We start from the raw sequence: 21,205 nt of genomic DNA on the forward strand, positions 1-21,205 counted from the left end.
TGGCAAATGTGCACTTAGCAAAGAGGTTTCACCTAGGCTTAAAAAATAAAACATTTTGTATTTTCATCAGATGATTTTCTGCAAAAATACACATATACATATGTATTTGTATATTCTGTATGTTCTAGAAGTTTTCTAAGCATTAGATGTTTCTTTCAGCCCTTTCACTTAGTAGCTGCCTTACTGTGCACAAGGAGCCTCATCACTAAGCAGGGAAAGGGGGTTGATAACCCTTCATGCTTGCTTTATTCATTCACTGAGCAATTATTCACTGATGGCTGACCACGTCAGGCTCCGCTGTAAGGGCTGAGGTGCAGCATTGGATCCTAAACCCTTGCCACCATGCAGCTTTCACTCCAGTGGGTACTGAGTGAGGCCCCATGTAGCAGCATGGAGTGCAATGCCTGCCTGCATGTGGCTCATCCCATGGACTCATTTCATTTTCCTAACTAGACCTGGCTGCCAAAGACAGAAATACACTAGTGCTTCCTGGGCATTCCAGGCTGTGGCTAAAAGCACCTGTTTTACTCTGTTTATATTTTGGGGTTCTCATTTAAGAGGAACCATGCAATCTGTAACTACCGGGCATTTCTTTTACTTGACACTATAGTCTCAAAGGCATTCCTTGGAGATGGGGAAAGGATCAAAGAAGGGAGTAATGGTGGGTTGAAAATGTTTAAGTACCCCAACACAAATGTAAATATTATATATCACATAGAGCAAAAAGAAAAAAAAAAGATCTGTGTGCACAAAAAAGTGAAGGTTCAAACAGACTTCTGATATTCATGAAGTTACATTGCAGGACTTTGGAGAGTCTCCAAATTTAGAACTACCATATTGCATATCATTTTCCCCAGCCTTTAGCTCATCCCAAACAAAACTGTCACTTTCTTAGTCACTTTCTGCTCTTTTCTACCACCTCCTATCCCTTGACTATCCTGCAGGGCCCTTTTTAAATTAAAATATGTTATTATGTCACACACAATTCCTACTTTCCCAAAACAGAGAACACAAGAAACAAAGGCTCTTGTGAAAGAAATCTGGTAGTCTCTTCCTTCCTGTGTGCCAGGTTTATACCATGAACACTTAAAGTCTACATCCACAGTGTTAAACATTACTCTGCCATGGTTCTAGACATGGTCTGTCCCCCAGCAGAGGAAACTCCAAGCAGTAGATTATGAATGCAAAAGGTCTACTCTACTTTAGAAATACTAGTGAGCTGAGCCTTTATAAAATGAACATGATCTGCCCTGTGAGATTCTGATTCCATAAGTACAGAGTGTGGCTCAGATACATGCGATTTTTGGTTTGGAGTTTTTAAGTCCCTGGCTGATTCTGACACTTAGCCTTGGGTCTGTGGCTGGGGGTTTGCTGTTTTTAAAACAGAATGAGTATGCTCAGCACTTGTGGCATGGTTTTTTTCATAGCTTTAAATGTGTCTTTCTTGCAGAAAATGCTAGATTACTTAAAGGAGAAAAAAGATGCTGGATTTTTTCAAAGCCTTTCTGGTCTTATGCAGTCTTGCAGGTAAATATGAGAAAATCATTCACCATTTTTGAAAACTCTTCACTATACAATAGAAAGGGAGGCAGGAGAAGATACACAAAATTACTGGCTTATCATGGAATTATTAAGAGAGGGCTCGGGAGTCACCTACTCTAGAAAGCCAAGGGGGTAGATATTACTCCTCCATACTTCTGGTTATATCCAAACAGGATTACATTCAGAAGGAAATATATAATTTCCATTATCTACAAACACACACACTCCCCCACTTCAGTTGCCCTTCTTACCTCCTTTATTTTTTTAGATTGTTTTCCTAGGAGGCTTAGTGTCTACTTACAGTTTCTTCGCAAACTTGTATGCCCAAAAAGGAATGGGAAAGAGGGAAGAACTCTTCACTGTGACTCACAGCTGTATTTTCATTAAGTCTTTTAGTCTTTATCCTTAATGATTCTTTGAGCTTGAATAAGTGGTTGGTGGGTGCATAGTTAGACACATCCATTTTGACAGTGATTCATCCTAGCATGGAGACGTTTTGACATAACCTAAAAACAAAGCATTGGACTATCCATTTATGGTACCAGATTCTGTACCTCGTGGCTGAAGCCTCTGACAGATAAATAACATAACCAAAAGGTCACCACCGTGCATGCTCATTTCAGAAAGGATCTTGCAGTCTTTCTGAGAAAAGTGCCACCTTATTCTCTAAAATGCATATTTATTTTGAATAGTCTGTAACTCATTCTAAAAATAAAATCAAAGTTGTAATTATTTAGCTCATTTGCCTCCAAGTAATGTGATTTAAAATGGGACGTTATGTTTTCCATTTGAAAATTCATGAACATCCTTTTGGTAAAGTTCATAATTTTGCTAACCTTATTTGATTGGCTAAATATTGTAGCCTTGGGTAATAAGGAACATATCTAAGCTGCAGTATGATCCCTTATTCTCAGATCTACATTTTTCCACCACCAATCTATTCGTTTATTATCTCTCTCAGGAAAAGAAAATATAACATTGCCAGACCTGACTCACCAAGGGTAAAATAGTACGTGTGGACTCAGAGATGGCAAAAATCAAGGAAATTTAGTTCCATATTGCTCATCAAATTCTCCATTAAGTTTCTGAGAGCTCTTCCAGTATTCTATAGTACTTAATATTGCTAAATTTGTTTATAATTTGCTTATAATGATGGCATGGAGGGACAGATGACATACACTTAGATGGCAATTGACTTGTAACAGAAGTTTTAAGCTATTTTAATAGGTTTTAATGATCAGAAAAAATACATATTTGTAAAATATTAAGCAGCAGAGAAATTGAAACATTCAGCGTGGGTGTTTGGGGATGAAGTGAGGATCAGATATGTGTTGCACAGTTCAAAATTAGAGCTGCTTCAAAGCAACTAGATCCAGATGTCCTTTCCATGTTATCCTCCCCTGATAGCAAAACCAATATAAGAAGAATAGTTTTGTGTTGTTGAGTAGCCCTTTTTATGGTAGAATCCAAGAATGAAGCAACAAGGATAGCAGTAGAAATTTCAGTATTTTCTGTGTAAAATGTGTCTATCCTGCAGAACATATGTGACAAAAGAGAAATGAATGCCATTGTCTTTCCAGCTGATAGTTACTTCCTTTGTCTAGTGGTACAAGGAAGGTTATGTTTTGCAGTCTTAATGGACTCAGCTGTAAGCCTTCCTAAGTGCTATAATCTTATAAGACCTTGGCTTTATGAGACCCTTCACAATGGAAAAGAGTTGGCTTATGTTAAAGAAAGATCCCTACGTGGAAATAGTGTAATCATACAGTCCTCTCATTGTTTAAGAGAACTACCTGGCTTAAATAAAATGTGACTGTAGCTGTGACTTGGAAGTAGAGACATAGAAGAGATAGCTAAGTTGTCACAAGTTCAGGAACACCTAGAGACATCTCTGCCTGAGGAAAGATGGCAGAGCTAGGTGTAAAAACCTTGGCTTCTGTTGACTCCTGGATGATACAGAAACCTTAAATGGGTGTAGCCTCTGGAATCTGGAAGTTTATAGCTCCCTTAACAAGAGGGCCGGGCACAAAGCAAAGGAGCTGTCAAGCTTTGAACCACACTATGCATAATTTCATTTATGATGGTAAAGAGTCAGGATACCTTTAGTCAGTAGATACATTGGCATTAGAAATCCATTTTCCCAGTGTTCAATAGCCCTGAACCTTGTTTTCATCTGTCTGTTAAAAGTGTCCTTGATTTGAATGCATTTGAGAGACAGAATAAAGCTGAAGGACTGGGGATGGTTACTGAAGAAGGAACACGTAAGTAACTAATGACTGTCAAGGCCATTGTCTTCCTGATTAAAATCTTAACTCTTTCTGGTTAGAGTCCATTCTCACTGCTTCTGAATCTGCCAAGACTTGCTCCATTTGAGCAAAACATTTCCATCAGTAGCTTTGATAAAGTGAGCGTCCAGGCTGGATGTGTTCATAGAGCCAGTTTTAACTAAACACAGTTTATTATGGTGTTTATGGTTTTCTTACTTTGAACTCTTCTGTTTTTCTCTTTTTACCAGTCATTGTTCGTGAGCGTGGTAAGTTTGTGTTTCTGACCCAAGTTCCTACCCTGTGTGTGAATCCTAGGAGATCTCATTTAATTGCCTCAGCCCAGACACATCTTAGGTTTTGTGGTTGCATGTCAAGTTTAACTCAGCTATTTGATGTTTAATTAAAGAAGTATATTCCATCTGTAAAGCATGGGTTATGGACTGTTAACCATTTGTTGCTATTATCCTAGTTTTTCTCATTACAAATGTGTCTTAGGGCTAAAAAACGTACCTTTGTTGGGTTCTGGGCACTGCAACCACAGCTCCAAATTAATTGGGTTGATCATGATTTGTCCAAAGTTCTTTTTCCTGACCTGTTCTGGTTCCTTTCTTATTTTTGTAGTCATTGGCATTAGAAGGTATTCCCTGTTTAGAAGCTGAACAAATGCTCACCAGTCTGTTATATTTTTCAAGGTGAGAAAGTACTCCAGAACGATGAGTTCACACGAGATCTCTTTAGATTCCTACAGTTACTTTGTGAAGGACATAACAGTGGTAAGTAAAACGACTGCTTTGTCAAAGGAAAACGTCATGTGAAAGCAAGATTATAATTCAGTTCAGCATGTGTCACTTAATGAAATAAGTTACTAATCCAAGGACATCAGTTAATTCATTCTTCCATAAGAAACTCTACATAGAACAACTTCATGGCTGGTGCTATCTCATGCCACCAAGGCGAAACTGTTTCCAGAATCCCCAGTCTTGTCATCTAGTCCCTTAGGGCTCATTGTGTCCTGTTTCAGGTGTCACCAGGTTGAGAGGGCTCAGAACAGATCTCTGACCTGCAAGACTGACCGGCCTCAAATGTGTTGTCTTTTTAAGACTTTTCACATAGTGTGCCTCTTCTGTGCTCAGTTGACAGGGTGTGACGAGGGTGGGCTCTAACCCAGCACTGTTGTTCTCAGACTTTCAGAACTTCCTGCGGACTCAGATGGGCAATACCACCACCGTGAATATCATCATCAGCACTGTGGACTACCTGCTGCGTCTGCAGGTGAGCAGGCGAGCCCTGAGGAATGGCACTCCCAGTTGTGCCTCCAGAAGGGGCAAATGGTGCTACCAGGTCAGGGAGGCCCACCACACAGATGCTACGTGACTTACAGTGAGGTTGTGTCCTGAGAAGCCCTTTGTAAGTGGACAATGCATATTTAGTACACATAGCCTACTCAACACCTAGCTTAGTGACACAGGATGCCACAGGTACCAGTTGTTTACCCTCGTGATCACTGGCTGGCTGGGATTGTGGCTTATGGCCCTGCCCAGCATTGAGAGAATATCGTACCATAGGTTGCTAATTCAGGAAGAGACCAACATTAAAAATTCCAAGTACGGTTTCTACTGAATGCCTATCATTTCCGCCCCATTATAAAGTTGAACCCTAAATCAAACCCTCATAAGTGGGGGACTGTCTGTACAATTAATCCCCAATAAAACAGCATTTATAACCTGTGTCCATACACTAGAGGTTATCTAATGCTTAAAAAATGCATTTAAAGACTAAAGTGGAGGAGCCAAGTATAGCAGTACACACCTGTAATCCCAGCACTCTGAGAGACTGAGGTAAGAGTCTTGAAAGTTCAAGCCCAACCTGGACCATGTCGGGAGGCCATGTCTGAACACAAAAACTAAAAAAGGGACTTATAGCTCAGTGAAAATGCCCTAGGTCCAATCCCCAGTACTGAAAAAAAAAAAAAACAAAGATGAAAATAAAAAGTCTAACTACAAAAATGGGGGAAAAAAAGTTAAATGCCAACTATCTGCTATAAAATGCTGATCTACTTTAGTTTTGTCAGTGAAAACCTAGCTCCAGTGCCCAACAGCTGTAAAACAGAGGACAGAAGATTTAATAAAAAAAAAGACTTATAAAAAATTTTTAATTAAAAAATTTTTTCAAAGAATTATACAAGGTACCAGAGGGGTGTTGCCTGGCTATAATCCCAGCACTCTGGGAGAATGAGGCAGGAGGACCACAAGTGCAAGCACAGCCTGAGCAACTTAGTGACTAGTGAGATCCTGTCTCAAAATTTAAAATCTTTTGAAAAGGATTGGAGATACAGCTCAGTGTAGAGGTCCTTGGTTCAATCCCGAGTACCAAAAAGAAAAAGAAAAAAGTTACACCATGTGATAAGAATGAGTTTTCAAATTGTTAGTGTTAGGAAGCACTTCTCTGAATTGTTTGAATAAGAATCCAAAGTATATTGAGAAAAATCTACACAAATGTAAAAAAGCATTCTCTTTTTCTCTTGGCTGAGTCCTCATCCTGATTTTGCCACTTACAGGCAACCTGGACCAATCTGTTCTACTTTCCCTGTGTTCTACATTCCTCATCTATAAAACATGTAGGACCTGCCTTGCAGGGCACGGTAAAGATGGAGAGCTTTCATATGAGTGATATGCTCAGAACAGTGTCACTTCAAATGTTAGCTATTATGCTGTTGCTGCTGTTATGATTATTTGGATGATAATCATTATCTTCGATATATATTTTCCATGTTGAGTAAATTGTCCTATATTATGGTCTCCCAGGTGCTGAGGGCTGTCCTCTCTCCTCCCCAGGGAGAAGTATTTGTGCTTGAAAGGTGCAAGGACTCAAGATATTTCTGTCTGTCTTCACAGAGCCCCTGGCTCATGTCAGAGCAAGGTGCTCCTAGGACATAGGGTTCTCTTCATGCTCGTTGAATCAAGCTTCACTGACTGAAGTCTGAGAAATACTAAACTCTGCTTGTTTGTTTTTAGGAATCAATCAGTGATTTCTACTGGTACTATTCAGGGAAGGACATCATTGATGAATCTGGACAGCACAACTTTTCTAAAGCTCTAGCAGTCACCAAGCAGATTTTCAATTCTCTTACGGAGTATATCCAGGTATGTGCTGATGAGTGCAGACTAGAAAACAAAGAAAACATTTTTGATGATCCCATTTCTATATTCCCTACAGAAAAATCCTATTTTATATTCCACACAGTGGACTGTACATCCAGCCCTGTTGCTGACAATGCTTCTTATCTAGAAATATGAACCAATGGTACCTGAATGTTCTGAGAACCTATAATTTATGATCCCTCACTGATACCTGCACACTTTATTTACATTTATCTAGTTACATTTTGTTTCCCCTCCTAAACTGAAAACTTTTCATGGATAGAAATTTCTTATTCAACTTAAAATTCTTCATGTCTAGAACACTGACCCATCAATATCTGATTTGATTTTATTTTATATTTTGGTTGTTTTGTTTTTTGTTTTGGGGGGGTGTTTTTGTTTTTGTTTTAGACAGGGTCTCACTATGTAGTTCAGGCTGGCCTTGAACTCATGGTGATCTTTCTGCCTCAGCCTCCCAAGTACTAGGATTACAGACAAGTGTGCACCACTATGCCCAACTGACTATGTGATTTTAATAAGAATAGAGAATGAATTAAAAAATTACTGATAGAATGGTGAAATAAAGGGACAAGTGTTGTTATCTCAAGTAGAGATTAAAAATCCATGAGCTCCTACTAATCATTTCAGAAATCAACTCTGTGGAAAGTTATTTCAGAAGCACATAAGTTTTGTGTAGTGGTAGTCCAATCTACAAGTGAATTTCAGGTTGGGTGTCTAGATCTTTGAACAGTCTTTCTCTGTTCATGGAATTCTCTATTGCTTACAGTGGTCTACTACTGTGAAAAGGGAAAGAGGATATTTTCAGGCATAATTTCCTTTAAAATTAGTTGTATGAGACTATAAGCAAAATTAACACTTCATCTTTATAATATCATAATCAGGAGATTATGAATAAGATGTTTTCATTCATATATTCATTCAAAAAACATTTAACTTTTGCCCTATACTGTGGTTCATGAAAATAAGTTTAATAAATTGGCCACTATCCTTAAAAAGGATAAAAAATTCACATCCACAAGGAAAATTATTTGATATAAGGTGATCATACATGCTTTGGAATAATCATATATACTGTGCTTAAGAACTGCATCAGTGTGAGTTCAGAGGAAGAGAAGGTCCTTATGAGTTGCTGAACTCAGCCTTTATAGACTGTGTGGGACGTGGATGGACACAGAAGAGGAAATACGTTCTGCTCGGTCTGTGGGAAAAGCTGTAGAGATAGGACTGTGCACAGCCTCATGAGAAATAATGTCAACAATTATATCATCCCTGCTGAGGTAGGAAAGAAAATCAAGAAAAGAAATGGAGAATATCCATCTTCATGTGTACTTTCATTTCCTTCCCAAGAAACATTCTTTAAACCAGGAGCTTCAGAGGTTTTAGTGGCTCTTTTTATGAGTTAAATGCTTGTACTGAAATCTGTTCTATAAAAAATATTAGATTTTCATCTAATAAATAGCCATGTGATGAGCTAATTAGTTCACTCAGATCATATCTGCTCATTAAAATAAACACAAAACTAAAACTACCAACTTGAAAAGGAGGATTTTAACCCTTGTCTCACTCAAGTAGTGGAAGGAAAGGGAGAAAGAATCTTAGGAATCAGTGAAATTCTATGCTTATACCTGAAGTTCCACAGGACGTGAAATAAAGATCATTGCATGTATTTGGCTTGCCTCTGATTTGATCTAGGCAAAACTCATCCTTATCTTCAGAAGTTGCCCCTGGAGCACTTAATCCAAAAGGAAAACTTCAGTTTTGGGGACTATGAATTTCTTTCAACAGCTAGTTTTGTTCCAAAAGAATATTGTAGCTTTAGGTATCAGAAGCTAGATGTACATAAACAGTGATCTTTAAACAAGCTTATGTTGAAGATGCAGGCCATGTTTCTCCTTGTACACCACTTCCTTGGGGATTCTGCCAACACTCTCCCAGAACTTGAGGTAGTATCTGTGCTCTTTATTAGAACCTTCTTATTGAAGAGCAATTCAAGATTGATATGAAAAATGGCTACAAGGAAGAGTTAAGAAGAGTGTTGAGATCCAGGGATTTAGCTCAGGGGTTCTGCCACCTGCCTCGCAAATTCAAGGACCCAAGTTTAATCCTTGGTACCAAAAAAAAAAAAAGAATACAAGGAGAGCATGTTGGTTCAAAATGGATCTTCAACAATAGGAAGGTTAATATCATGGGAAATGCAAACTGATAATTAAATCATCCCTCTATGTTTGGCTTTTAGAAAAAACATTTAAGACATGATGTTATATCTGAAGTTTAGGTTAGTGATAATAAAAACCTAGAAGTGATTGAACACTAGGACTCTTACCAGTATACATGCTTAACTTGATTAAATAGTCATATGATCATAGCATCATATGTATCTTTGCTTGAAAACAGTAGACAAGCTGCAGCCTGGTTTTCAGACTGTGTCCCCAGAACCCTTGAGTTTCTGAGAAGGCCTCTGAGGAAACAAGTATGGGTGAGAGTGGGCAGGAATACCCTTCAGCCCTGCATCCACTGAAGCATTTAAATAGTTTCAGTATTGTTCATCAGCACAGGATCTTATTTGAAGGATGCTTCTGGAAGCTAAAAGAAAATCTCTGAAAGTCACTAGACTGTGAAATCCCTAGTGTTTTTTTGTTTGTTTGTTTGTTTGTTTTCCTAGTCATAATATCCTATGATCAAAAAGGGCAAAGAAAGTAATAACTTGGGAAAAACATTGTGCTCTGAAATACATGGCTTTTGGAAATGCTATCTGCTCAGATGAGCAGGCATCAGATGCCCTTACTGCAACAGGTTTCAGTGCACCCTGTGATGCTGATGGAGAATCAGGATGTCCTCCTCTCCTTAGGGCCCTTGCATTGGGAACCAGCAGAGTCTGGCTCACAGCAGGCTGTGGGACGCAGTGGTCGGCTTCCTCCATGTCTTTGCTAACATGCAGATGAAGCTCTCTCAGGTACTGTGGCCTGTTCCCCACACATTCTGTTGGTATGAGATTCAAGGATCCTCGGCCCTTGGTTTTTCCATTGTTGATGTGGCTGCTTGATCAAAGGCTGGAAAAAGCCATGCAGATTAAATCTCACTTTTAAAACTGAGGGCCAAACTGGGAGACAAGTGGAATGCCTCCAGGGGGTCCCAGATAGGCCTGGGCATGAACGCAGCTTCCTTCCTTGTATCCCACCAACCTTCTCTCTTTGCCTCAACACTTGCTCCCTATGGTGCTAATCCTGTTGGCTTTCTTGTCACTGTTGTGTCTGTGTACAAACACTATATCCATCCTTCTGATTGGTCAAATGGTGCATGTCTCTGACATCCATATACACTTTCTTTTTCACCTTTACTTCCTCCTCCTCCCTCATCTCTGCCTTTCCTTCTCCCCATCTCTCTGGCAAGATGAATCAGAATTGCTCAGCACATTTATTGTGAACAAATAAATGTAGCATATGTAGTAGTCCTCACCTCTCTCCATGGCAACACATGAGGGAGAACTTTAGGATGTGTTTCTGGCTGATTAGAGTAACATTTACAGCACTGATTTAAATAATGTGTATCTAAAATTTTCAAGGCTGTCACATCTGCCTCCTCTCTTCTGGAATGTGCTATTTAACCCTTTCATTTTTCCCCTTTTGACTCTGGCCTTATGGGAGGAGAGAGTTCTTGGGAGGGCTGCTAATTTGGCATAATATGCTCACTTGTTTGTCAATAAGAACAGTGTGGTATAGAAGCTCCCTGGAGACAGGAGCCCTGGCCCTGCCACCTTCACACCCATGACTTTTGTAAAGCCATGCCCATTTCTGGTTTTTGTTTTCATTAAATATTCAGGGTTAGAATGGATGATCTCTGAGGTCTCTTCTCAACTCTAATATTCTGTGCTACTTTCTACGTAGGTATGGCACACACCATACAGGGGAAATTTCTTCAGAAATTTGAAGGGCTAGGCAAAGAGCTGTCTTTTTAAAAAGAGAGAGAGAATGTATTAAAGAAATGTGATCCAGAAAGTGTTTTTCAAAATTTTAGTGTCAGATCACTTTTCCAAAATCATTTCCTAATTTGAATTTCACCCTGATTACTTCTAAGGATCATTTCCCACTATGACATAGGCAGGAAGCACAGAGCTACATACCAGTGCTCTGCCTGTATTGCTGACATTAAAGCCAAACAGAGTGGTATCCAAACCACCTGGAAGAATAGCCTCAATTATATATAATTTTAAGGAACCAGTACCTCCTAGAACACCACCAGCTAGAATCAGCATGATCTAGTTCAGAGAGGAAGAAGAACCACCTTGGTAACTATAAACTTGATACCTTTATCAATTATGAGAGTAACCCCATGAATCTCACTATAATTCTCTAGTACAGAAAATGACAACATAAACTATTAGAGACATCTAAAGGGTCTTTGGTAGATCGGGTTGTTCAGTAGTTTCGGACAATTGGTATATCTGCCAGATTGTACCAATAAAAGGAAAAGTGTAAAGTTCTGCTGGATGAGTCCTGCTATGGCAAACCTCCCAAGCTACAGAGGGTGGAGGATAAGACACCCTCGTCCTTAATGAGAAGGAAGTTCACTCTTGACCTTGACGCAGCCTTCGCCTAACCTTTCCAGAGCAGGCTCTTCTTGCTCACTGCCCTGTACTTCGTTGAGGGATAAGATAGCTCAGGGGTATCTCCTGTTTCTGTTCTAGGATTCCAGTCAGATCGAGCTGCTGAAGGAACTCTTGGATCTCCTTCAGGACATGGTGGTGATGCTTCTGTCCCTCCTGGAAGGTTGGGCTGTTTGGTATAACTAGGCATTCACACAACTGTAATTGGTCTAAACACTAACCTTACTAATCACACAGATGATCCTTCTGGAAGGTCATTGATGCCATATGTTACTGGTTAGGATGTCAAATTCTCAGAAAGAAAAAAAATGAGTGAGAGGCACATGGTCTGATGGACAGAGCCTGAAACCAACTCATTTTATGTCAATAGGAAAGCCAGAATGAACTGGGGAAAACCTCCAAGCTTTGCTCTTCCCTACCCTCTCCCTCTCCCCATTGCTTCTCAATACATCTGGCTGCCAGTGTGTATGCCAGCCATCTACTGGGCACGCTCCTCAGCCTAGGGGGAAAAGAGGGACACCACATATCCCAATATGTCCCCAGTAATTAATAATGAAACCACTTCCCAGGCCCCAGGCCAGAACAAAAGGCCACAGAATGTGGCCATCTCCATCTTCCCATTGTTTCTTCTCCCTTGGTTCCTAGTGGTGTAGTCTTTATGGCTTTCTGCTCCCTCCTACCCATTTCCAAATCATTATGGTCAGAAAGGAGCTGACTAATTTGGCAGAGAAGTCTTCTAAAACTAGCTACTGTACTGGTTAACTGTTGGCTTGGGTTTATTTATATATTTGTATGTCTTTCTGAACCTGCCTCACAGGGAATGTGGTAAATGGAACTATTGGCAAGCAAATGGTTGACACGCTGGTAGAATCATCTACTAACGTAGAAATGATCTTGAAATTCTTTGACATGTTCTTGAAACTTAAAGACTTAACCAGCTCAGACGCCTTCAAAGAGTATGACCCAGATGGTAAAGGGATCATCTCAAGAAAAGAATTCCAGAAGGCCATGGAGGGGCAAAAGCAGTACACACAGTCAGAGATTGACTTTCTCCTGTCGTGTTCAGAAGCTGATGAAAGTGACATGTTTAATTACGTTGATTTTGTGGACCGGTTCCATGAGCCTGCCAAGGACATAGGGTTTAACGTGGCGGTGTTGTTGACAAATCTTTCTGAACATATGCCCAATGATTCGCGCCTGAAGTGTCTCTTGGACCCCGCAGAAAGTGTGCTCAGTTACTTCGAACCATACCTAGGACGGATTGAGATCATGGGCGGGGCCAAGAAAATCGAGCGCGTTTATTTCGAGATCAGTGAATCCAGTCGAACTCAGTGGGAGAAGCCTCAAGTGAAGGAATCGAAGCGGCAGTTCATTTTTGATGTTGTCAATGAAGGCGGGGAGCAAGAAAAGATGGAGCTATTCGTGAACTTCTGTGAGGACACCATCTTTGAGATGCAGTTGGCATCTCAGATCTCCGAATCTGATTCAGCAGAGAGGCCGGAAGAAGAGGGGGAAGAAAATGAAGAGTCTCCTTATGTGTTAGAAACGGAGGGCGAGGAGGAGGAAGAAAAGTCTTTCGAGCCTGCCTCTGCGTTTGCCATGGCCTGTGCCTCAGCGAAGAAAAATGTTTCCAACCTTCTCAAGAAGGCAACCCTGAGAAACCTCAGGAAGCAGTACCGGGATGTGAAAAAGATGGCTGCGAAGGAGCTGGTGAAGGTGTTCTTCTCCTTCTACTGGGTGTTTTTTGTGGGGCTATTCCAGATATTCTTCACCATATTAGGAGGAATCTTTCAGATCCTCTGGAATACAGTATTTGGAGGAGGCCTAGTAGAAGGGGCAAAAAACATCAGAGTGACCAAGATCCTGGGTGACATGCCAGATCCAACCCAGTTTGGGATCCATGATGATGCTATGGAGGCTGAGAGGGCAGAAATGGTTGAGCCAGGTCTCACTCCTGAGCTAGTGCACTGTGTAAAGGGTGACAAGGGAGACGCAGACATCATGTCAGACCTCTTTGGACTCCACCCAAAGAAAGAAGGTAGCCTAAAGCATGGGCCTGAAGTGGGTTTAGGTGACCTCTCTGAAATTATTGGCAAGGATGAGCCCCCTACGTTAGAGAGTACTGTGCAGAAGAAAAGGAAAGCACAGGTAAGCATGACTTGTTTCTGTCTTTCTTTAGCCCCCAAAAGACTTGTTACTATGTTTTGCAATTAGTACAGGCACTGTTTGCCTAGAAGCCAAAACTATTAGACACTGGTTCTGCTATGATTACCTCCCAGTCTTACACCTCCAGCTCTGCCATGTCTGAGAAAATTGAGGCTTAGCTGGCTATCTCGGTGTTTAGTTGATTAGTGTTTGCATTCATACAAAAGATCTTAGGCCTTTACCTTGATTCATGCTTTTATTAGGTTAGTTTTCACAGTCCAAAGGTTTATCCAATAAAGGAAAAGCATAGAAAACAAGATGTAATGTGAGAAGAGGGTTTTCTTGTGAGATAATACTTCTACAAATATACTCAAAGGTCCACATGATATCACAAGGGTTGGTGTAGATTCCCAGTGAGATTGATCATGCCTGGAACATTTTTATCCTGTGATGCTCCCACTATTCAAGCAGGATTTTAGGTCAGTCACTTGGTGAGATAGCAGCTGTTCCAGGCCCATTGACCATGGAAGGTTCTGAGTGCTTCTCCTCTTGCAACATCTAACCAACAGTGCCATTCCTGCAGCAAAGATATTAGAGAAGCGTCGAACAATGAGTAGCCAATGATTACTGGTATCTACTCATTCTATTATTATTTATTGAAAATATGCATCTGTCACTGTTTTAGACTCTGAGAGTACAGTGGTCAATGAGAAATGTTTGTCCTTGTAGTTTAGTGAAGATAGACAAGTCAATATAAGCATGAAGACTGTTTGAAAAGAGAAATGTCAGGAAATGGAAATGTGTATATAGGTGAGAACTCTTACCTGATATGGAGAGTCTGGGAAGAAAGCATCAGAACCATAGGCACTCTTACCATTTCATTCATTCATTCTGATTTGCTCCCTGATGGAGCCTACAACCCAGAACAGTTTGATACATAAAAGAGATTCAATCTGGGACTCTTATGTGCCCACCTGTGTTCTATACTATAAGAATGCCTTGGTTAACAGAAGAAACATTTTTGCTTTTGTGAAATTTAAACTCTGGTAGGAGAAGACAACAAATAAATAATTACTGTTGCATGCATGGTAAGATGAATGAACAAGCTAACAGGGTGGACATAAATCCTACTTATAACTAGGGCAGAGAGGAGGCTTCTGAAAATGTGTCACCTGAACAAGTCCTAAAGGATGAGCACATGGAGAGCTAGGGCGGTCATCTCTAGGCAGAGCAAATGGCTGGCAGAAAGACCCTAACACACAAAAGGATCTGGGATGTTCCAGGAAAAGAAAGGGCAGAGTATTTGGACAACAAATGAGGTATAGTACAAGATGAGGAAGCTAAGGCCAGGATCGTGTAGGATGTAGAGGCTTTGATGAGGAACCTGGCTGTATTCTAAGTATGGTGATCATCATCCCGAGGGATTAGGGTGGGGGCAAGAAGACTGAGGAAAAACAGAAAGCATACTGGGTAGGTGTGGGTTCTAGACTAGACTTAGTTCAATCTGTGTCTCATCTCTTTTATCCCTGGGGGCAGTAGGGCCACTGCCACGGGGCTCTCACAAGATTCAAGCACGGGTTTCCTGGTTGAGTAATAGAGGTACTATTGAAACTCTGAAAGGCTGAATTTTCTGTCTTGGCATCTTTTGAGAATAGCTTAAGAAGTAGCAGGACACCTACATTCTGTGGCTCTTGGAGAAGCTAAAATTTAAAGAGGAAAAAGACCTAGGACTTGAAACCAAGAAGTATTTAACAGTGACGTGGCTCTTGATGATATCACTTCCTGCTGGAAACCTTAACTGGTTGTCATTTTTTTTAGGCAGCAGAGATGAAGGCAGCAGATGAAGCAGAAGGAAAAGTAGAATCTGAAAAGGCAGAGTAAGTTCTTGGCAGCATGAACTATGCTAAATACTGTGGCAGATAGTTCTCAATAGCGCCTCCTATTCCATTGCTGTGGTAAATATAAAACCTGATTTTTATCAATATAAGCAATAGACACACTACAAGCCCTGGATTTTTTGGGGTTTTTGTTTGTTTGTTGGGTTGGTTGGTTCTTTTGGTTTTTGGGGGTTTTTTTTGAAGGGGGGGTTATACTGGGGATCGAACTCAGGACCTTGCACTTGCGAGGCAGGCAGCAGAACCACTAAGCTAAATCCCCAGCTCAGCCTGGGTATATTTTGTTTCACCTCGGTTCTATAACATACCTATTCTATTTATAACTTTATAATCTCAATGGTAGATCAGAGTTTCACTGTTTGATCAAAAAAATTATCAAAAACACCTACATTTAGCAATTTCATAGTGTCTAATATTTATTAAATCCCTGTTATCTGTCAGACCTGTACTAGGCTCTTTTATAAATACTTCATTTAATTCCTGCCACAAGCTTAGGAGAGTGGGGACTATTGCTAACTTCCAAGAAAGCTTGGAAAAGAAAGAATAGCTTTCTTTTTCTTTTTTCTTTATTGGTTCATTTTAGGTATACAATATTGTTACGGTCATCACTGGGACCTTGTACCTTCATGCGACTTATCTTGGTTCTTATTTTTTCCCCCATTGCCCTGTCCTCCCTTCACCCACTCCTCCCTTCCCTATTTACAAAGAAGAAAGAATAACTTCTGAAAAAATATTGTGAAGCCTAATTTGGAAGAAGAGAATGATCCCTCCCCATCTAATCAAACTTTGGTATCTAGCCTCTGTGGGTTGGTAAAGACCTGAGAACTCCACTTTTGAGGAACAGTTCCATCTCCCACCTGTCTAAACTCAGATTTCTGTCTAACTTCTAGCCTGTCTTTCTGGGCCAGACCTACCTCTCTCCACCCCTGCTGAGTGGGTTTCTCATCCCTATAGCGTGGGAGACAGAGAAAAGGAAGACAAAGCCAAAGAGGAAGAGCCAGCAGAGCTCCTGTGGGCAGAAGTGTCAAAGAAAAAGAAGCGACGGCGTGGTCAGAAGGTTGAGAAACCAGAAGCCTTCATGGCCAATTTCTTTAAAGGGCTAGAGATCTATCAGACCAAGTTACTGGTAGGTGCTCCAGCCTGTGCACCCCTTTCTGGTACAGACGTTAGCCAGGCTGACCTCAGTAAGTCAGCCACTGATGCTTTGCTGTTTATTGAGTTCTGCTTCCTCCCCTGTCTCATTCCTACTCTTTCCTTCTTCTTCTTTCTCTGTGTATTCCTTGTGTGTTGGAGGGTAAGAAAAGGAGAATTACCTGGGAAAAGCCACAGCCCTCCAGACCTCTGCCCCACAGCAGAACTGTCATGTCCTGTGCCCTTTTTTTCCCACCAGTACATTGGGAATCTCTTTCTAGTTGGCACTTCATGTCATGGCTCTTCATGTGGGGGGTTGGCTGAGCCTGGCGCAAAAGTTCAAAACTATACAGAAAAGAAGTTTCCCACATTAGGTTAGGTTCCCAACTAGTCCTGAAACCTCAGCCAAGCTTGCGATATTTTTTTTCTCTGATAAACTGACCACCAGGGTATAGTTGCTGATGGCCAGGACTCCCCCTTCCCTGGCACTATTACTGAGCACCCCCCTCCACAGAAGGACTGGAACTTTCCCCTGCTGCTGCCATTACAGTCCTCAGGTGATGATTTTTCTGAGAAGGAAGATGACAATGAAAATGGGTATTGCACCCTGAGAAAGGAGTGAAGGTGGTTGCTGCGGTTATAACTTAAAAAGCGACAAGGACTCTAACCACAGTTTGGCTGTGCTAGGGTTGGGGTAGGTGGGGGCCACGTGTTAAAGGGTATTTTATGAGTCTAGCTATGCATGATTTCCAAGCAGACTACTTCTGGTATGGAGTGATCATGCAAACACATAGCACCTCCACTGCTAGCACCTTTAGGCATCTGGTCTCCCCCAAGGGATAGTATGGGCAGGATCAAAATATATGGTTCCCCCCAAATAATTCCTGCCTTTGTAAAGAAATGAAAGATTGAAGTAGAAAAGTAGTAACCAGAAAGCAATTTCTTATGCAAACTCTAACAAGAACAGATCACTTGATGAGACAGAGAAGTTCTTCGCCTTCCAAAGTTCTTCTACTTCTGCCTGTCCTTTTCTTTTCAGCACTACCTGGCCAGAAATTTCTACAACCTGAGGTTCCTTGCTCTGTTTGTAGCCTTCGCTATCAACTTCATCCTGCTTTTTTATAAGGTGATACTTCTTTGGTGGTTACTTGCTAAATATGCTGCATATTAAGGATATCACATGTGAGAGCAAACATAACAGAATTTAATATTCTTAATTATTGCACCAGCTCTGTTATCTAAAGAAATGCTTAAGGAGTTGGTATCTAAAAAGTGTATAATCTTTAGCAAAGGGAGAATGGAGACTGCTGACAAGGAAGCAAGGTAGGGCACTTCTTAGTAGTTGAAGCTTGTTTAGTCATTGCTTAATTTAGTCTTCACATATTTACTGAGACCCACTGTGTGGTACTTTTGTTAGTAATTATGGGTTATTTTAAAATAAACAAATATAGTTATTTCCTTGAGAAATAACTGAGAGCCATTAGAGTGGGATCATTTATTAGAACCATCATGAAGAAAGAATTAACAGGAGTTGAGAAGAGAGGTAGTCATCAAGATAATGAAGATTTTGAACATCAGTAAGTGGGTCTTTCAGGTTGTGGGCATATAAAAACTATTAAAGAATGGTCTTAGAGTTTTTTTGTTTGTTTTTGTTTTTTGTACTGGGCATTGACTTCAGGACTTTGCACTTGCCAGGTAGGTGTGGTGCCACTGAGCTAAATCCCCAGTCCAAGAATGGTCTTAGATTCTTTTGTGTGTGTGTGTGTGTGTGTGTGTGTGTGTGTGTGTGTGTGTGTGCTGGGGATTGAACCCACAGCCTTTGCACTGAGCTATTTCCTTAGCCCTTTTTTCAGTACTTTTTTTTGAGGGGGTACCAATGATCAAACTCAGGACCTTGGGCTTGCAAGGCAGGCGCTAGAACCACTGAGCTAAATCCCCAGTGGTCTTAGATTCTTTTTCACTTTCTTTTTATGAGTTTTTATTAGTATATGTTTGTGCTACTTAATAATTATATTCATGTAGGGGAATGGGTACAGATACATATTTCACCCTACTCTTTTATCCCCACACACACTTTCCTCCTTCCTCAGATTCTCGACATAGCTTGTAACTGCTTTTCTATCTTTTGCCTCTCTCTTTCCTATTTAAAAGCACCAACCTGATGTTTATAAAGAAGTGTTTTATCTATATCAGCCTTCCACTTGACAAACTAATGGCTTTCTATTGCCCATAAAAGAAAAATGGAAGTCTGTAGCAAAGTGAAGGGCTTGCTTTCCAAAATGCTGTGGTTCAAGTGATTCCAGACAGCCCACCAGGTGGAGATAGCCAACGGGCAGGTGAAAGCTACAGGGCAAAAGCCTCGTACAGGTAGATGTGAGAGTTGTACATGTGAGTATGGCAGTGGAAGCCACAGATGTAAATGAACTCTCAGAAAGAATGGAAAATGCTAAGCGTGGGTAGATATGTTTGCAAGTGTGTGCCTGTGTGTATCTGTGTTAGGTCTCAGGCCACGCAGCATTTCAGAGATTACCTCTTAGGGCACAAGGACTGTAGCAGGTATAGTAAAAGGCCCCTAATTTTAATGTTTTCAAGAGATAGATTGAAATGAAAGCAATGTTAACTGACTTAATTTTTATTTACAGTTGTTAGATACTAGGGGATTCCTACTCATGAGTTACCTAAAAGCCTCATTTATGCAGCAAATAATGTTGAGCCAGTACTTTTTTGCACAATAAAAATATGTAGGGAGAGCCCAGTGGCTGAGGCTACTCCTGATGTTGCTAAGTGAGTGTGTGTCTTGGACCAGGTCACCGAAGAACCTCTAGAGGAAGAGACCGAGGATGTTGCAAACTTGTGGAATTCGTTTAACGATGATGATGAAGAAGAAGAAGCGATGGTGTTCTTTGTCCTGCAGGAGAGCACCGGGTATATGGCCCCAACACTGCGGGCCCTGGCTGTTGTCCACACCATCATCTCGCTTGTCTGTGTTGTGGGCTATTACTGCCTCAAGGTGAGCTGCCTGGCATTCTGAGTCTGACTTGCCTCCTTGAGGAAAACATATCATGTTTTAGCCCAGCTCATCCTTTGTTCTGTAAGACTTTGTCAGTACAGTAAGTTTTGTGAAGCATTAGCACTGTAGTCACCTAGATGCTCCTTACAATTGGAGAATCTCAGGCCCCACCCTGTGCTTTTCAATCAAAACCAGTAAGAACTTACCAGGCATTTGTACATTCAAGTTAAGTCTTGCTCTAGGAGTCCCATTTCAGATGCCTCTTGTTGAGTTTCACAGCATTAGTGTCACTGGACTGAGTCATGATAGGTTCTTCTGATCTTTAAACTAATTTGGAATGTTTATTAATGTGGCACTTTATTAGGTTGTAACCATTCAGAATAGGAGAAGAAACTTCATTGGTGTAAAACAGTAGTTTCAGTTTCCCATTGCTACATAACAAGTTAGCCCATACTTAACCGGTTTCTTAAAGAGCAGCCATCTTATCTCATGGACTCTCACTGACTGGGACCATTTGGTCAGTTCCTCTGCTCCTTGGGAAAGCACTGTCTGCAGCCATCTGGGAGCCCAGCTGGATGAGAATGGCCAAGATGGTACCTTTCTGTGCCTGGCATATTTACTGGGGAACATGGGACAAGTTGGGTTCACCTGGCATAGCTGAAGTATCTCTCCTCTCTACGGAGACTCAGGGTATCTCTCTCTTCACATGACCTCTCCTTGTGATCTCTCCTTTAGAGTGGCTGGCTGTCTTGCATGGCTTGCTTAGGGTTCCAAAAGTGATGCGAGAATAAAAGCTGTATCCCTTTTGAGGTCCAGAATTGGCACAGTGCTAGTGTGGTTCTCCCCACATTCTGTTGCTAAAAGCAAGTTATGTGACCAGCTCAGAGTCATTGTTGCATAGGGAGCTCCACAAGGGAATGAGCGCCAGAGCCACCTTTAAACACTACAGAAGACAGATCAGTCTTCAAAAAAATCAATTTCTGATGTTTTGGGTCCATTTCTATTTCCACATATCTGATTTATTTTCTCCTTGCTTACTTTCATTATACTTTTTTCCTTACTTTTCTTAAGTAAGCTGTTTCCTTGATTTCCAGGCTATTTTCTTTCTGACAAGGGTACAGGAAACTTATATCTGTCCTTGCAGTCTTTCTTCCCCTAATAAACTGTAGGTCATGTAGGAAGTCTGACTACCCTGCTAGAGAGACTGTGTGCCCTAGGCCACACTATGGACCCCAGCGAAACTAGGAAAGCACGGATTCTAGAGCTAGGATGACTGGGTGTGACTCAGCAGCTCTGCTGCTTAACCTCCTGGTCCTCTGTTTGCGAATCTATAAAAATGAGTAGCATATAATACTGCCTAAAAAACCCTAGCATGTTGGCTACTGTTCCTTGGCTTGCAATCCTAGAGCTCAGCTTGATGGATTGGTCTACATATAGATTGGTGACCTAGA

The 21,205-nt window shown here is 41.0% G+C and overlaps 1 protein-coding gene across 1 annotated transcript in view; it reads left to right on the forward strand.

Moving 5' to 3' along the window:
• Ryr3 (ryanodine receptor 3) overlaps positions 1–21,205 on the forward strand; it is a 376,321-nt gene that overhangs the window by 336,477 nt on the left and 18,639 nt on the right. The window contains exons 84-96 of the mRNA XM_033765294.1: positions 1,451–1,527; positions 3,730–3,803; positions 4,058–4,075; positions 4,502–4,582; positions 4,993–5,081; positions 6,824–6,952; positions 9,819–9,923; positions 11,655–11,736; positions 12,391–13,721; positions 15,537–15,595; positions 16,568–16,739; positions 17,784–17,870; positions 19,551–19,754. Of these exons, the coding sequence (XP_033621185.1) occupies positions 1,451–1,527; positions 3,730–3,803; positions 4,058–4,075; positions 4,502–4,582; positions 4,993–5,081; positions 6,824–6,952; positions 9,819–9,923; positions 11,655–11,736; positions 12,391–13,721; positions 15,537–15,595; positions 16,568–16,739; positions 17,784–17,870; positions 19,551–19,754 (2,508 nt within the window). The remainder of the gene's footprint in view (positions 1–1,450; positions 1,528–3,729; positions 3,804–4,057; positions 4,076–4,501; positions 4,583–4,992; positions 5,082–6,823; positions 6,953–9,818; positions 9,924–11,654; positions 11,737–12,390; positions 13,722–15,536; positions 15,596–16,567; positions 16,740–17,783; positions 17,871–19,550; positions 19,755–21,205) is intronic.

Source organism: Fukomys damarensis, unplaced genomic scaffold, assembly GCF_012274545.1.
Source record: "Fukomys damarensis isolate Sample0158 unplaced genomic scaffold, DMR_v1.0_HiC HiC_scaffold_17, whole genome shotgun sequence".
NCBI lineage: Eukaryota > Metazoa > Chordata > Mammalia > Rodentia > Bathyergidae > Fukomys > Fukomys damarensis.